The sequence below is a fragment of the Bemisia tabaci genome, chromosome 8 (assembly GCF_918797505.1).
Source record: "Bemisia tabaci chromosome 8, PGI_BMITA_v3".
In the NCBI taxonomy this organism is placed as follows: Eukaryota; Metazoa; Arthropoda; class Insecta; order Hemiptera; family Aleyrodidae; genus Bemisia; species Bemisia tabaci.
Window position 1 is genome coordinate 13,338,185 of NC_092800.1, and position 16,885 is coordinate 13,355,069.

Genomic DNA, 16,885 nt, shown 5'->3' on the forward strand with positions numbered 1-16,885 from the left:
ACTTAATGATTAGAAATCGACTTTATTGTCAACATTAATTGTATAAAAAAAAGAACTAGAATAAACAAGGCTAAATTTACCTCAAATAGATATTAGAATACTTAATGGCAACAAATTTTACACATTACTTTTTCAAAAACTTCCTGGTTCCCTCATCACTAAGCCTCTTGCTAATAAATATGGCTAATAAATCCAATACAACAAATAATCCTTGAGATTTAAGAATTTAATTCCAATTTTTGTACGCATGATCAGAGCAAAAGAACTATTTACTTTTCAGGGGAATAAGAAAATCAGAGGCTAAAATTGTTTTACGAGCTTTATAGTACTTAATCGTCGATCGCTTCCAATATAGAAAATACACTAAACATATTATGTTCGATGAGTACCAAAATAAGGAACTTTTGGCAGCTTAGAGTGAAAGGAAATACAGCAAAAGGTTAGCAGTCTTTCCTTGGAAGCCCTTTGAAGGTTTGCAAGAAGGTCCAAGCGCAGGAAATAACTAACTGTTTTTATCAGCATCAATATTCAGAACCAATGCAGTCAAATCTAAGATAATACAAAAGCATGATCCCCTCCTATTGGACTGTCTAGCAGCTTCATAAGGACCTTTGAGAGATAAATTACTAACAATAAACATTCAACAACATCTGCGTGGTAGAGTAACGGTTAACAGGTAATATAATTTCAAAATTAAATAATGCTACGATGATTGGATAGTTTACAATGATCATTAATTGGCACTAAGCATTTGACACTTAAGGCATAATTAAATTGTGAACACACATTTTGAAGAGCTAAAAAATGGAACGCTGAAGACAAAAAAAATAGAATGGCATTTGAATATTTAGTTATATAAATTCATATAAATTTTAATTTTGATTAGATTTGATTGATCAAAGCAACAGGTTCAATTTTAGTAGCTCTCCATGACATACATACTCAGAATTTTTTTTTTTTCTGTGGTTACTAGAAGAAAAAAAGCTTATCCATTAGATAAAAAAAAGTTGGAAATGGTAATCCTTACTTGACTTTGACAAGAAATCACTTTCTTAGTGACACTGTCCATCCAAGTTGATACTATTGGCAGTACACTAAAAATAGAGAATCATTAAAGCAAGATCCAGATCTAAAACATACATCAGATTTTTAATACGACAAAGAACCAGCCTTTTGCAAATTCTGACAGATACATTAAAGTCTCATTTTCTTCTTTTGCTTGTAAGTACGTGAAAAAACAAAATGAAGTAATTTTTCTAAATTTCAACATTGGAATAAAAAATAATTGAGACATTATTCAAGTTAAACAGTCTTTGATTGAAGGTACTTTCATGTAAAATGGCAGGTGAATATATATAGGAAAGTCTCGATGAGGAATGTGAGTGATTTAGAAATAAATGCTCAAAAAACTTTTGGTGAATTGCTATACTTTGAAGGCTAAAGCTCAATTCACACAGTTCAACTTTTTATCCAACAAAAGTGTATGAAAAGCTGGATAGAAAGTTGTATACGACAAAATTTGATTGAATGCTGATCCATTGCTGTGTGATATTGTCAAACTGAATTCGTCAGCTTGCAGTTCACGAAAATACAGCTCTTGCTAATGTCGGTCGTAAGATTTCGTTTCAACTTTCCTATCAACTTTTCATCCAGTTGTAGCGTTCTCGTGTCTGTAACACACGATCCAACTTTTCATTCGGCCAAAGCAGAAGAAAAGTTTAATGAAAAGTTGAACCGTGTGAATTGGGCCTTCAGATTGCAAAAGTAGAGACAAACAGAATGAGATTTGCGTAACCCATGGGATTGTAAATTCCTCAAAGATAAATAACCGAGGCACGTGTGATGTAAATCAAATGAGATTCTTTTTCCAAATCCAAAATAGGAAGACATAGAAGACATTTCCAGTTTCCCCAGTAATTTGTGAAAATTTTTCCTGAAACAAGAGAGAAGGAATACAATGTAAGTTAACAACGGGTGAATTCTGTACTTGGCTCCTATCAGCTGATTTCCTCAACATCAGTTAGATACAGTTCAACAAAAAAGTCATACCTACATTGTGGTGTTGCACAATCTCATCTCCTATTTTAATTTGTTGGAAGGGAACCATCGAACACTTTCACTCCAAATTTTGTGGGAATAACTTTCACGTAGGCAAGTAAAATTGCGAACATTTGCGAGTGGAGGTGTTGTTTGGTTTCCTTCCAAAACCTTTAAATAGATTTTCAGATTTTGGAACACTGCAATTCACATATGACAGTTCGCCTTTACTCTATATAATTTTTCAGGTAAATTTGTTTGACATAATTATCACTTTTGTTTCGTGGTTCACGAACAGAATACAAAATTTGGTGAAATGGCCTGAACCATTTTGAACTGAACAGTTCAGGGCAAATGAAATGCCTGCACAGTCCTCTGGATGGTGCAAGGCTAGTAAAAACTGCTGTATGGAGATGGAAATTTATGGCCTTATTTTCTTTCTTTGCTTGCTTTTTCTTCATTTTCTTGTGATACATTGAGTAAGTTGTTGCAATCTCAGCAAAAGCACTATCATGTCCTTCTTCAGAAAGACCAAAACTGGAAATTGTTAGGAACGTTCCATATCGATGGCTAAAACGAGAAACCAAAAATCTGCATTGACAGACTTGCAGACTTCCTGTCATACTTTTTTTCTTTAAAAAACTAGTCAATGTAATTTTTTGAAAACCTTGGTTTTTCTTCCCTGCTTGCAGAATTTTCTATCTAAATTTCAATCTATTAACTTGGTTTGTCTCTCTTCAAAATATAAACTCGGTGCGAAGATTTTGGAACATCACTATGAATTGTTTAAACTTTATTAATCACTATGAAGATGCTGGTTCCTGACATTGGCCATCGAGACATACCACAAGAAATGCTTTTGCTTGGATCAGCAACTCCTAAATCAGTTTTTGATCTTCACAGACCTCATTTAACGTCAATATTTTTCAATTTTACACTCCAATGAGACTTCAGCAATGGTGAACTTAGTTTCATTTTGCATGAGTGATTTTTTTTTGGACACGATTTGTTACAACATCAGACACTGACCTCAACAGGAGCAGAACGGTTTTTCAGGCTGAGCAACGGGGCCTCGCAGTGTTACTGTATCCTCATCGTTTGCAATTGCTCCATCGTTTCTTTCCTGCTTCATCATCATATCCACCATAAACCTGATAAAATTAATGATTTTTGGCATGAGAAGAAAAATAAATCTGAGAGCTGATTATTGAAATTGACAGACAAAGCTATAGACGAAAATAAAACGAAAAACTTTTCCGCATTTGGAGGCTGCACAAGAAATGATCAACAATTTTAAAAAAGTACTCACTTATACATCAATTAATTATTATTGCGGAGGCGTTTTGCTCCTGCCCATGGAGCATCATCAGCGCGACTGATATGTTCTTCTTGACATATGAAAAGGTATGGCAGGGAAGATGCGATATACTGAGCATGAAGTTTTCGCAGTGACTAACTAACCTTTGTGTTTAAATTATTATAAGGTATAAGGCTAATGCATGTTTTAGGACCAACTTCTACGTGAAAGTCAGTGCTGGAGTAACAAAAAAATTCCATTGTCCCTCCCCCTCATTTACTTTCATTGATTCTAATCCAGGCGAATGCTAATAACAGAGAGCACCTCTCATTCAGTTCTTAAACCTGAAAATCAGTTAAGCGCCACAAAAAATTCTTCATTTTTTTCAAGTAATTAAAGTTTTTGAGCAATGGAACCAAAGTACAAAATCATGTCAAAAGGTCTTACTTCATAGAGTCTTCAACCATGAGGCCTTCTTTCGCAGATACTTCAGTCCAACCGATAAAATTGTGCTCTTTGTAAAACGTCTCAATTTCCATTTGTTCCACCTGACGATGAGGTAAATCGCACTAAGAAAAACAAGGACAGAGGAACATTAAGGAAAATCTTCATCATTGTGTCAGATCAAGGCCTTAGTGGAACCATTAGTTTATGAAAGAGCCTAAGCACCTTAAATTGCTGAGTCTTGGTTCCTCTCTTTTTCTATGACTCTCCTCGCTGATGAGTTTTCGACACTTGGGCTCTCATAGGATGTTTCAATTCTTAAAATACTTTGATGCAATATCACAAACCAAGGTGCATGTTTTCCTACTTCAGCCATCAATTTATCATTCTTTAATTTTCAATTTGTGATGATTTAAGCAGTGTATAAGGTAAGAGGTTGGATTGGTACGAACATGTGTGTAGGGTGGCACACAATCAGTGACTCAACTAGGTTTTCAATTGGATTCCTCCTCGGAAGAAACGGCATGGACGTCCCAAAAAAGGTTGGCGACAAGAAATGGAAAGGGAGATCAGAAAGTGTCATTGCCCGGCAATCTGTGAAATAATAATGAGCAACAGCGATAGCAGAGTTGCCTTAATTCCTTCATCTTTAAATTCCCTGACTATTTTTGCTTTTCCTGACTCCAAGATTTTTGTTGAATAATACTTCCACTTTGATTTTTTTTCCCTCTTTAAATCACACTCACTTATACTAAACGCTCCTCGGAAAACGCTCCCTGGCCTTTCCATTGAATTCCCTGACTTTTTCCGGTTGACGCAAATTTCCTTACTTTCCCAATTTTCCAGACTGCCGGCGACCCTGCAATAGATTGTTGTAGAGCAGAAAGCTGCGCTATAAAAGTGGGTGTCATACACGTAAGGTACAAGTTTAATTAAAAATGTGAGTGAATTAAAATAAAATGTATCCATTTTTTATTAAAAAAGTCAAATTTAGGTACTTTCCTTACTTTATTGGCCAGAAGCATGCAAGGAATTGGATTCCCATTCGAAAGTTGACATTTTTCATCTACATCGTTTTTCCACTTCAAAGTATTGATAAAAGAGTTTTTGTTGGTAAGATCGAACATAATAACACAGCCATGAGCATCCTTGTAGTACACTCGAGTCATCTGCGTAAACCTCTCCTGCCCTGTAAATCAGACAAAATATCAAGCTACAGCGATCTACCTTCTACTAGATATAGTTATTTTTCAGTAATAGTTAGTATACTTGGTGCAAATCTTATTTTCAGAAACTTAGCAGTGTTTATTAAGGAGCCAATATTTATTCACATGTGCTCCTAAGACGAGGTGTTTACCGTCTAAACAAAATTCCCAGGAAAAATTATAGACCTATTTCTGAATTATTTTAGACTTCTTCTTGATAGTTGAGCCAATTTTACTCAGTCAGCTACAAGAAACATTAGGTAGTATTCAACGCTCATTGATAATTCTGTGAGCACTGTTGCTGCTTGATAGATGTTGCATAAGATCAATCAACCTAGACTTCTAAAAGACTTATTTATCTATATGATCATAGCATATCTATATGACCATAATTTTAACTTCTAATCTGCCCTGTTTTGGTAAAAAATTACACGATTGAATACAAGTGCTACGGTCAGCCTCTGTTGACATAAAGTTGATCCGAACCGCTCAAAATTTATTCTTCAGAAACACTAAATTTTTCTCTTGAAAACTCAAAATTCAATACTTCTTCCAACTCACCAAAATTTGCTCCACTGAAAATATTGCACGCTAACATCTCTTACCCCCAGGGACAGTCAGAAATGTGAAGATTGACTGTTAATTTACAAAATTTAATTTAGAAGAAACAGAGCAAATTTCTTTTCTATTATTTATTTATTCTATTATTTCTATTATTATTTATTTATTTTTTCCCCGATTTCCTTGATTTTCCAGACCTGAGCTTCCGAGACTTTCACTGGACTTTCTAGTAAAACTAGATTTTCCCCCTGAGTTCAGAAAAAAATAATGAATTTCTCATCTTGCAGCTAAATATATCACACTGACATTTCAATGACCGTCTAATTTGTAGACAGAGTGGTCTCAGAGTGGTAAGAGAGGAAATTCATGCTAAAATAACCGAATTTTCAGATGAATTTTATACTTATCATGAGAAAATTCCATTCCCTGATGAATCTTGATGTTTCCTGGTCTTTCCAGATTTTAAAGATCATGATTTGAGAAGGGTTTAATGACCAAAATGACCACGGAACATGGATTTGCAGACTGAGGAAAACTGATTTTAACTTTCATCCCACCATTAAGCTCAATATGAAAAATAACTACTGGTCAAATTATTGAACACTGAATATAGTCTGTGAACACTAGATTTGCAGTATGTGACTAGAAATACATTTTTGAAATAGCTCAAAGCATTCCTCTATGAGTAAAAATTGAGCTTGAATGAGCTTTTTCTCTCTGTGACAAGAATTTCAGTTTCATACTGAATTTTAATGTTTGTTGGTAAAATCACAGACTCTCTTGTCAAAGCCTGTTAGGCTATCCTTGATTCAGTTTTTATGATAATGTCACTTTATTCCTTTTCGACAGGTGCTGCCCATTTTAATGTGATTTTTTTTAAAGTTGCCCATTGAATGTAAGACTGGTGAGACAAAGGGGGAACATTTTGAGAGGCAACAGCGAAACATGTCGAGAAATAAAAGGTTGGTACCTGCAATATCCCATAGTTGAAGTTTCAAGGTTTGATGATCTGACCATTGGAGAACTTTCAAAGCAAAATCGACTCCAACAGTGCCTTTGTAGTCTTTCTTGAAAGAGTTTTGTACATATCTTTGAACATAAGAAGTTTTTCCCACGGTTGGATCACCGATGATAATTACTTTGTAAAGTTTTTCAGGTACGATTACTGTCTCTGCAAAAAAAAGTAAGTGTTTGTAGTTAAAAAAAATAGAAGTTAAATCATAGATTTAATGTTTGAATGACCTTCTTTTGATTATGAAAAACTTTTGGTATTGCAATGTTATTAGGATTGTAGAACTTCTTCACTCTAGCAAAGGTTTAAAAATGTATCAGCTTCCTCATCTTGAAAACCCTTTTTCCTACCTAAAGTTTTCACAGCACTGGTACCCTTTTTTTCGCTCTTAGGCAAAAATTGCATGCTGCAATTCTGCAAAAAATACACAATTTTCTTGCCAGCCAACCTGCTTGCTTTGAAGCCTTCTTCACATAACCTTCCCATTTTTAAAACATGTCTTTGGGGCCTTCCAGATCTCTTAAGGTATATGAAAATTTCGGCTCATATTCTGTAGTTTTAAGAGAACAAGGCATGAATATTTACATACAATTTAGAGGGTGTTTTTGGAAGGGCACCAAAAAATCAACTGACATTTTTAGCAACAACGATAACCAGTCACCTTTCAAAGGCCTCGTACACACGAGCAGGGTTCGCGGAACATTCGAGACACAGGTTTTTCTCAGTTTACGATCAATTCGACTTTCAAAGAATTTATCTCATCTTTATACTTACTTCGTTCGGCCATTAGACGAAACTGCGCATCACTTTCTGGATCACTTCCTTCACCCAACGGCGTGCTGTCTCCTTTGTCTGATAATTGCTGAAGAGGGGCGTCTTCCCACTCTGTATCACTAGAACTATCACTATGATCTACTCTCGGCCAGAATACAAGACTACGTCTTTTGTTATCAGACATACCAGATCATCAAGAGCTACAGCTTTGATGACACACAACTGGAAAAGAAAGACATAGTCTCGTTATTTTGAAAGTTTGCAGGTAAATGAAACGAGGGCAACTTTCAATTTTTGCATTGTTAGATAAATCGATGGCCAAAGCGCAAAACTATTTAAGTCTATTTGCAGCGAAGCAGACTTTCTGTCATACCTTATTTTTTCTTTGGAACACTCATCAACATAATTTCTTGAATCTTCTTAGATTCGTCCTCTCTCTTAGCAGAATATTCTTTTTAAATTTAATGCCTTAAAGTTGATTTCTTTCTCTTCAAAAAAGCAAAACTGGAATGGAAATTTTGAATGCGATTTTGCACTTTAGACATCAAAATGGCATGTTTTGAACACCATCCAACTCAGAGACTAAAAATTTTCATAAAACACAGAAAAGAATGAGGAAGAAAATTTTGGTAGGTTGAAAACCTCTTTCAGGTTGTGTTACAGCAACCGAAGACAGGCTGATGAACAAACGGGGGATATTTCATCCACGCCTTTTCAGGGAGCCAGTTGGCCCCTGCAGACACCATGCTTTGATTAAGCTCACAGGATTTTGTTCTGAGGAATTTCATGGGGATCGTTGCAAATTCTGAAGTTAAAACATGCAAAATTTGGACCATCGGCGAGAGTAAGTTATCATTAATGGAGAATATGAGGGACACCTCTTCAGCAAAGCTCCTTAGAAACAAGGGAAAGACTTTTAACTGAGAAACTAGGATGAACTATTGTAAAAGCATACATTTAGATAAAACAGACAATGAAATCAAGTCAAATGAGCTACCTGATATTCGGCAGATAGAACCTTGAAATCAATCTTTGTTATAACAAAGACTTGGTCAAAAATTAAAACAAAGACAAGGAATAATGGAATTACTTAAAACTTCAAAAATCACTTGCTCCACACAATCAAAAGGCTGATCTTTAGTGATAAATTCAATTGGATTATAAATGAAGTTCTGGGGACTGTTTATATCTCAGCGAACTCCTCATTAAAATCAATGAAAGTGACTGATGCCCTGCTGTGGTCAGTCGCTAAAAGTGAGCGTTATGTTTCAAAGTGATACTGTATGATTCATTGAGCACTGAGGGAATACAAGAACAGGTTTTCACTGTCACACAAAATGAGAGCAATAACTAAGTGTGGTAAATAAAATTGTAAATTTCAGTTACATAAGTTAATCACGGTTGTTATGTAATCAAAACATCAGCATGTTTCAGTTACATATGCATTGGGGAGGCAGGAAACCCTGAACCTGCATAGAAGTTCACGCTATGCAAATTCGATCAAAAGATGAAACAAAGTGACGAAAAAGGTAAAACTTACGAAATGCATGTAAATTATGAGAGAACTTCATCGCTTTATAATATTAAATCACAAAGGGAAGAAAGTGGCGTACGGTCGGTCCGGTCTAACCTTCCCGAATCAAACAAAGTAAAGAAGTTTCGTAGATTGGTGGATTATGACATGAACTGATTTGAAGGAACACTCAACTTGCGTAGATATCTGTAGAGTTTCGAGTATTTTTAGGTGCTTTATCGCAGAATAATAAATCGAACGGAATGCAACTACGGATTCTGATCCACATTACATGTGATAAGCGTGGATTTGCGTTATATAATCACAACACCCATTCCTCTCTCCCCTCTTCTTGCACTGATGTCCGTTGGCCAATCGTAACCATTCTCTAGCTGCAATCTACCCAAGTAACCAATCAGATCGCTGTAATAATGCACTCGGTCTTTTCCCGCTGAAGAGGTTGAAATTCAAATTGACGGCACAGGACAATCAGGAACAGGGGGGATACCAGGAGGGTTTGCGTAAATTAGCTTCATATGTCACACTGTTTTAATTAAAAACCACCCACATTACTGTAATATTGGTCATTTACTCCATTAAATATCTAGATATCAATGAGTGGATTAGTAATGCTGAAATTTCAGCCTTGACCTTGAGAAGAGAGTGAGGAGCTCCGGTTGTAAACCACATTTTCTTTACAAATACTTTTAATTTACGTTGACATTCTTGCAATGTGGTCTTGTCCGTCTTGTTTGGATTTTCAAAAAATGTGCCAGTTGTAGCTACGTGCAACAGGGCCCGACTTTAATGACTAGCCGAGCAGCTGAGCGAACTTATCAGTCGAACTGCCCGCGCCCAGAAATCTTGATTTGTTTCTCGTCTTCTCAGTCTCTGATTGGCTGAGTCCACTGATTTTAGGTTATGTTTACTTGATTTGTTTTATTCGTTATCACCTTATCACTCAGTCACTTGTACTTATCAGTGAAAATGTGACTGAAAACAGTTTTCACTCGGTAAAATAATGTTTGTTATACATCGTTTTATGTCATGGAGTCTGTTATGTAAGTTAACTGGAAGTTAGTACATTTATCAACACACATCAATTCACATATTTTTGGACAATTATCACTTCCTGATTGCTGGAAGTTTTGACTACAGGCACTTCAAGTGTTACTTGATGTGGGTTCATCGAATCCCGCGTTTATTTTGTTGCTAATTTCGCTTCTCTGAAGGATTACTCATGGAATCCTCTGCAGGAAATGAGACACCTGTAAGTAGCAGCCGGATTTTGCAACCGAGGAACGTGAAATCTGCACCTGTAACATCAAAGAAAGCCGGCTTCAGTATGTGTCGCCAAATCGGCCTAAAGCGGAAATCCACCACTGGCACAATTTTTCAATCACCCTTGAAAAGAAGCGCTGGAAGCAATGAGCTTAATCCTGCATTATGTTCTGTGAGCAATAATTTATTTTCAAGACCTCCCATCTCCACCAGTCAAGAAGAAATTGATTCAGGAACATCTCTCACCAATTTTGAAAAAGACTCTAACATCTCTGATATACCTACTAGCAAAGAACCTGACCCTGATATCAAGCAAAACCAGACACAAGCACAACTTAGTTCTGTCAGAAGTTTCACGCCAGTATTATCAAGACGTAAAAAGTTTTTGCTGAGTTCAGTCACCAAAAAATTGAATCTGTCACCCGGCAGTAAAGATATGCCTTCTGCAAGGGAAAACTTGGCAGATATCAGTAAGGATGCTGAAATAGTTACTGCAAATACTCCTAGCATTGTAAATGATCAGGTCAAGTGTCTAAGTGTGAAAAAGTCTGAACACTCAACAGAATTATCAAAATACAACAGTAACTCGGATCAGAATTCTCAATGCTCCGATGCGCAGTTTTCAGCAGAGCTTCAAAAGGCACTGACTAGGAACTACCCGCATTTTCAAACATATGATAATTCTTCTTCAAAGGATCAAGTAGATCAAGAAATAGACCCTGAGAAACAAAATGTTATTTTACAATTGAAACAAATGTTCCATGATATAACAACTTTGAAGCAGTCTCTTTTAAACGCCAAACAGCATGACCTATCCAAACTGCAATTACTCACTGCAAAATGGAGAGAAGGGTGTCAACGTGCTCTTCTTCTTCTTTTGGAGAAGTTTCAGGAACAAGGCAATGAATGCGACATGCCCCAGTTACTTGTCAAATTAGGCATCCCTAGTAAATTAGTAAAATATGATGAAAATATTCAGGATTTTGTCACTTGAACCAGGCATAAATAGTCAGGTTTTTTTTTATTTTGTTTTTATCTTTTGTTCTTCTTTTTTGTTCCTTTTGAGATGTACTAAAAAACTGATGATAGGAGTTGCGAAGCCGTGTAGGTACAATGCTCTAGCAAAAAATTGACAGTGTAAGTCGGCAATCACATAACTCAGTTTGCGACGTCGCAATCTTCCTGTCATACTTTGTCTTTTAAACGGGAAATTACTCAACAGCAATTCTTTAAAACTGCCGTGATTTTTCATCTTTGTGCGAAAGAATTTCTGCATAAACTTCAAGGAATGATGTCCATTTGTTTTCCTTTAAAAAAATAACATAGAGGCAGAGATTTTCGGACACCGCAAAGGAGATATGTGATTGCAGACTTACGCTGTCAAAATGAAATTTTTGCATTGCTTGTTGCCAGCTGAATCCTGGTGCCAGCAACTTTTCAGGAGGCTTTGAAAAAATTTGTACCTAAATTTTGAAGAGACATCTCTCAAAGAAGATGTTGAAATTTATGAGCTGCTATGCGTCCATACCCTAAGTAGAATTTACGAGAGCCGAATTTTCCTCAGAGAGGTATTGAAGAAACTCTCAAAATATATGCACTAGTTTCATTAACTCTTAAATGTTTTAATAAGCGAGGGTTAGAGAATTACCTAAAAATACCTTTCAAAAGGGCACTTTTAAAGAGTCTTGTTGGCGTCACAGTTACTTAAAAGATTTAACTTCGAAAGAATTTCTTCCTGTGTAAAATCTCAACAATCTTTTAAATGTGCTATTCGACAATAACAAACTGCTACTTAAGAACTGAGTAAATTACTTATGTTAACAAATTCTGCCAGAATAAACAAATAGCGGGCAATAATGAGATCGCCAAGAATTCATTCCCTTTTTTCCAAACATATTCATTAAATGTACACCATCAGAAGTTGCCTTTAAATCTATTCCAAAAAATTGCTCTTAGCTAGGAAATAATGTTACTGAGGCATTTCTAGATGTTCATTGGCCGTCTAGGAATAATTCTACCAAAGCTGTAATTCTAAAAACCAGAAAAATATATGTTGTTAAGGCATCAGTAGAAAATTCCTTGCACAATTTATTCATTTCTTACTTGAGGGAGGTGAAATTGTTATCCAAAACTTGGTGTAAGTTTACTTAAAAAACTCGTTATCAAAAAATTCATGAGATGACGTTTGTTGCTTTTCATTTTAAAGAAATTAAATAAAATGTTTGATTTACCCACTGGCGATATTATCTTTCATATATTAGTTTGACCTTTCATGATTCAATCATCCGAAAAGCCTATCTCCACTCCTTGATTTATGGACTTTACCAACAAGCGAATTTTATTCACATTTTTGGTAAGGATTATCTATCGAATGTTGCGTTTTAACATATTGCGTCGGATGATCCGCTCTTAGTGCCCTTCTCTCATTGTTGAAATCCATTAATTTTTGCGTCAGCAGACAGAAATTGCTGAAGAATGGTAATCCTTTAGTTTTCTCCTTCAACGCTATCTTTTACATTCGGAATGAATAAAAGAACTATAAACACTAATTATTGACCAGCTATTTCTGAGGACAAAACTTTTACGTGACAGGTAGATAAAGTTCGCTTAATGGAAACTCTTCCATGTTTAATAGTAAGTTAAAGCTAAAATCAATCCTCTCTCCCACTGAATCTTTGAAAAGAAAGAGAAACACTCACAGTTCAATGCAAAATTATATTAACTTGATATTTACAATTATTTTACAATTTTTTGATAATACTTCCTAATACAAAAAAAGAAGAAGAAAGACAATTAATTATAAAACAACCATAGACAATTTAGAAACAACATTATAAGCACTATTGCATTAACAAATATATGACTTGTTTGAAGAGAGGTGCATCAGTATGACAAATACACCATCATTTACAAAATAAGCCATTTGATGATAAAAGTTGTAAACAAAAAAAACAAGATCTAAGATAACTTTACTGTGTCATAACAACACAATTTTCGAAAAATGTACCCTACTTTCTTTGGGTATCATTTCAAAGTTTAGGGATTGGTTCTTTCCATTTACCTCCTTGAGGAGAGGGTCTAAAAGATTCACAGTCTAAGTAATATTCATAGAAGAAAAAAGAGATGATATGATATGAAATGAAATATGATCGTCCTGAAACAAAAGGACATGAATGATCAATGATAGAAGGAAAAAAGTTTGGCGCACGATAACATACATACCTAATTGACTAGAAAAATTTTGGAGCAATAAAGAGAATAAGTGCAATAAACGATAAAAAAAAAAAAAAAAAAAAAAAAAAATTAATACAGTGAAACCTTGATTATTTGACTATTAATGGCGTAAAGGGTGTTGAATAATGAAAAAGTCGGGAGAGTCGCTTACAGACTCTCTTCCCAAACTTGTTACACACTTATTACATAAATGTGAGCAACAAATAATGACATTAGAAAGTATTAAATTCTCCCCTCCTTGTTGTTGGGTAAAAAATGTGTGATCTCCAGCTGTCATTTAAAAATTTTGGCAAAAACTAAGCAAAAATGGCAACAAATTTTACGAATTGAAAGTCATCAGGGTTCCACTATATCACTGTCGAAGAAATAAAAGTAAAATTAGGGGAATTTTGAATGAAAATCTCTGTTATTTTCACTAAGGAAGAACATAAAATTAAGGAAAATGTTCTTCTATTAATATTCAACGACAGTATTTCGAAAATAAAATGGCATAATCCATGAAGATTTCAAAAGTATATGAGAGCAGCTGATAGAGGCCTTTTTGCATAACTAAATTTCATTCTATAAAACCAACAGACAATATTGACTGTGGCCTGTATACAATACAGTCATATTTCAACAGAAATAACTACTTGCAACGTTCAGCTGCTTTGTATTGTGATGGAACCAATACAATACAAAACTAACATATTTTACGGTTGAAATACAGCTGAAACGCACTTCAAACTCAATTCAGACCAGAATAGATCCTCAAACTTCTGCTAAATTAAATGAAACAAAAGATTCATACTATGTCCTATGGTAAAGTTTAATCTGCAGAGCAGTGTGACAGTTTAAAAAAAATAAATGAAATACACTAGCCTAAAGGTTAAAACCTATGAAAGTGAACGCATGAATCACTGAATCAAGCGAGAGATGCATTGTTTTATCCTGAAAGGGTGATGTTAAAACTCAGAAAACTAAAATCATACGCGGAGATAAATTAGAGAAAAGAAAAAAAGGAATTGAGAGTTTTCACTCCTTTGTCTATGGAATCCTGACAAATTTTCACAAAAATGGCACGCTTAGGTAGAGAAATCTGAGAGACTTATAAATTCTTGTAAAAATGAGAGAAAAAAATCAAATTGGCTCCTTAACGGAAAAGCAGAAAAAAAGGGCGATTAGACTGCAAAATTTTCAGCCTATTCATGCATGAACTGCAAATGTGGCAACAATAAGTAACTGGATGGTAGAATAATGCAGGGTCCTTGTTATTCTGCAACGGAATCAAAGCGAAAAGTCCGAAAGTTAGAAGTAGAATCACAAAATAAACTTCTAGGAGTTTTGGTTGATATTTCAATGCATCTACCCGAGCTAAACACTCTCCTCCTTGGTTTTCTACTGAAACTCAGAAGAGTTCATTTTGTGACTCTAATTATAATTTTTGGATTTTTTTCGCTTTCATTTCCCTGCAGAATGGCATGAACCCAGCAATATTCATCCATGAATAGGTTGTAAGAAATAATGGAAACAAGAGTGAAAGGTTGGCCACACACACAAATTATTGGCCGGAAATACATAGGCTGTCCCAAAAAGAAGTGGACTGATGCTGTAATTTCCGAACTGATCATTGCAGCGATCTTTTCTTGGTTGCGTTTTAAAGATCAACTCAATACCTATCGATTAAGACCAAGATCATCAAAATCGGTCAAAAATTGACCGAGTTATGACGTTTTCCGTGAGAGGAGTAACAATTCAGCCTTCCGTTTTTGAATAAAAAATCATACCGAGAGTTACGCGTGTCAAGCTTCATCTCCACTGTAACTTCTCTCCCGTAATGTTTTCCTTCATCAGTGATACAATATGACTAAAAACCTGTTGGTAACAGTGTCTAGTCGGTGTCCGACTCATGCCGTAACCATAGCGACCAGACAGGATCGGGGAGACTGGCTCAGAATTCGGCGACAACTTCGCCCGCCAGCGACAGTTTTCGAGTGCGCGCGCTCAGTGCAGTGGCAATTAGTTTGTGCCGTTTTCATTCGTTTTTTCGGGATTATGGAAAAGGACAGTGAAATTGTCTGTTCTTTCACAATTTCACTGTCCTTTTCCATAATCCCGAAAAAACGAATGAAAACGGCACAAACTAATTGCCACTGCACTGAGCGCGCGCACTCGAAAACTGTCACTGGCGGGCGAAGTTGTCGCCGAATTCTGAGCGAGTCTCCCCGATCCTGTCTGGTCGCTATGGTTACGGCATGAGTCGGACACCGACTAGACACTGTTACCAACAGGTTTTTAGTCATATTGTATCACTGATGAAGGAAAACATTACGGGAGAGAAGTTACAGTGGAGATGAAGCTTGACACGCGTAACTCTCGGTATGATTTTTTATTCAAAAAACGGTAGGCTGAATTGTTACTCCTCTCACGGAAAACGTCATAACTCGGTCAATTTTTGACCGATTTTGATGATCTTGGTCTTAATCGATAGGTATTGAGTTGATCTTTAAAACGCGACCAAGAAAAGATCGCTGCAATGATCAGTTCGGAAATTATAGCATCAGTCCACTTCTTTTTGGGACAGCCTATGTAAACTTAATTTTTCAGTCTTTCTGTAAAATTAGGATGTGAAATTCAAAAACACAAAATCTCAATTGTGCCATTTCAAAAGTTTTACTGTTGTTCAATTTCTAGTGGGTAAAGAGAAACAAACGAACAATATCGTTAGAAATTTTCGCGGAATATTCTACATTCGATGAGGGGATATATCTAAAAACTCCAAGAAATAATGATAATGAGTTGTTAATTCCATTCAAAAAATATAATAAATGTTCAACGCCTGTAATTAAGAAGCCTGTGTCTCGACTCTCACAACCCAAATATTAGCCAAAATAAAAGGAACTGCTGATTTGGAAGCACCGGGAGATATGAATGGGATGGCCGTGGGATTCGGAGGGTTTTGGAAATATTTGATCAAACTCAAAAATTATCCCTTCATTCATTTTCCTCTCTTTCTTTTCTCTTTTTACTAAACATCAAACTGATTTACTTTCCACTCACAAGAGCATCTCTTGAACGACAATTCTTCTTCCACCAAGTGGCCTGAAACAACGATTTCGCTGCTTCAAAGTTATTGAATATCTTCTCTAAAAGGAGCTACTCATCAGGGGGACAGGAGCAGAAGAAGCAGCAATTTTTTCTTCCGTTATCAACCTGAACAAATAGCGGAATACTTTGGCTCAAATTTTGACAAAAAATAGTAGAAATACTTTTTCGTATTAAATTCAGTTTTGAGCAGATATTAAAAAAGTGAGACTGGCAGTCGCAGTTTCAACTACGGTACTCGTCCTTTTGATTAATCTCAACTAAACTTCTCTTAAACCGTTTAAAATTAAACTATAAGAGCTAATCACTTAAGTTGCAAAGAGCTGATAACAAGTAAACAAATTCCAAAAGCAAGGAACATAGGTGCATCACAATACATCTATATCAGAACTCCTCAATCAGTTGAGAAATAAGATAGCTACCATTCTACATTTAAAACAGGA

At 35.6% G+C, this 16,885-nt stretch overlaps 1 protein-coding gene across 4 annotated transcripts; it reads right to left on the bottom strand.

Moving 5' to 3' along the window:
- Positions 1-2: 2 nt before the first annotated feature.
- On the bottom strand, positions 3-9,162 carry LOC109034429 (ras-related protein Rab-7L1). Of its 4 annotated transcripts, none has more exons than XM_019047562.2 (7): positions 8,871-9,158; positions 7,331-7,552; positions 6,515-6,715; positions 4,786-4,967; positions 3,782-3,903; positions 3,067-3,188; positions 3-1,933 (listed from the first exon to the last, which is right to left on the bottom strand). In XM_019047562.2, the coding sequence occupies exons 2-6, from the start codon at positions 7,512-7,514 to the stop codon at positions 3,068-3,070; spliced, it is 810 nt and encodes a 269-aa protein (XP_018903107.1). In that variant the 5' UTR covers positions 7,515-7,552; positions 8,871-9,158; the 3' UTR covers positions 3-1,933; position 3,067. The 4 variants fall into 4 exon arrangements, 3 of the variants coding, with proteins under 3 accessions (XP_018903107.1, XP_018903114.1, XP_072159683.1); XM_019047569.2 differs by lacking the exon at positions 8,871-9,158 and adding an exon at positions 8,328-8,706; XR_011900411.1 differs by lacking the exon at positions 3,782-3,903 and having other exon boundaries at positions 8,871-9,161.
- Between the last annotated feature and the right edge of the window lie 7,723 nt (positions 9,163-16,885).

Excerpts from the sequence above, each read along its gene's own strand:
- LOC109034429 (XM_019047562.2), bottom strand. The coding sequence starts at position 7,514 with ATGTCTGATAACAAAAGACGTAGTCTTGTATTCTGGCCGAGAGTAGAT. Across the intron at positions 3,904-4,785 it reads GCATGCTTCTGGCCAATAAA|TGCGATTTACCTCATCGTCA; the intron begins GTAAGGAAAGTA and ends TGTTTTTCTTAG. Across the intron at positions 3,189-3,781 it reads ATGGTTGAAGACTCTATGAA|GTTTATGGTGGATATGATGA; the intron begins GTAAGACCTTTT and ends TAATTTTATCAG.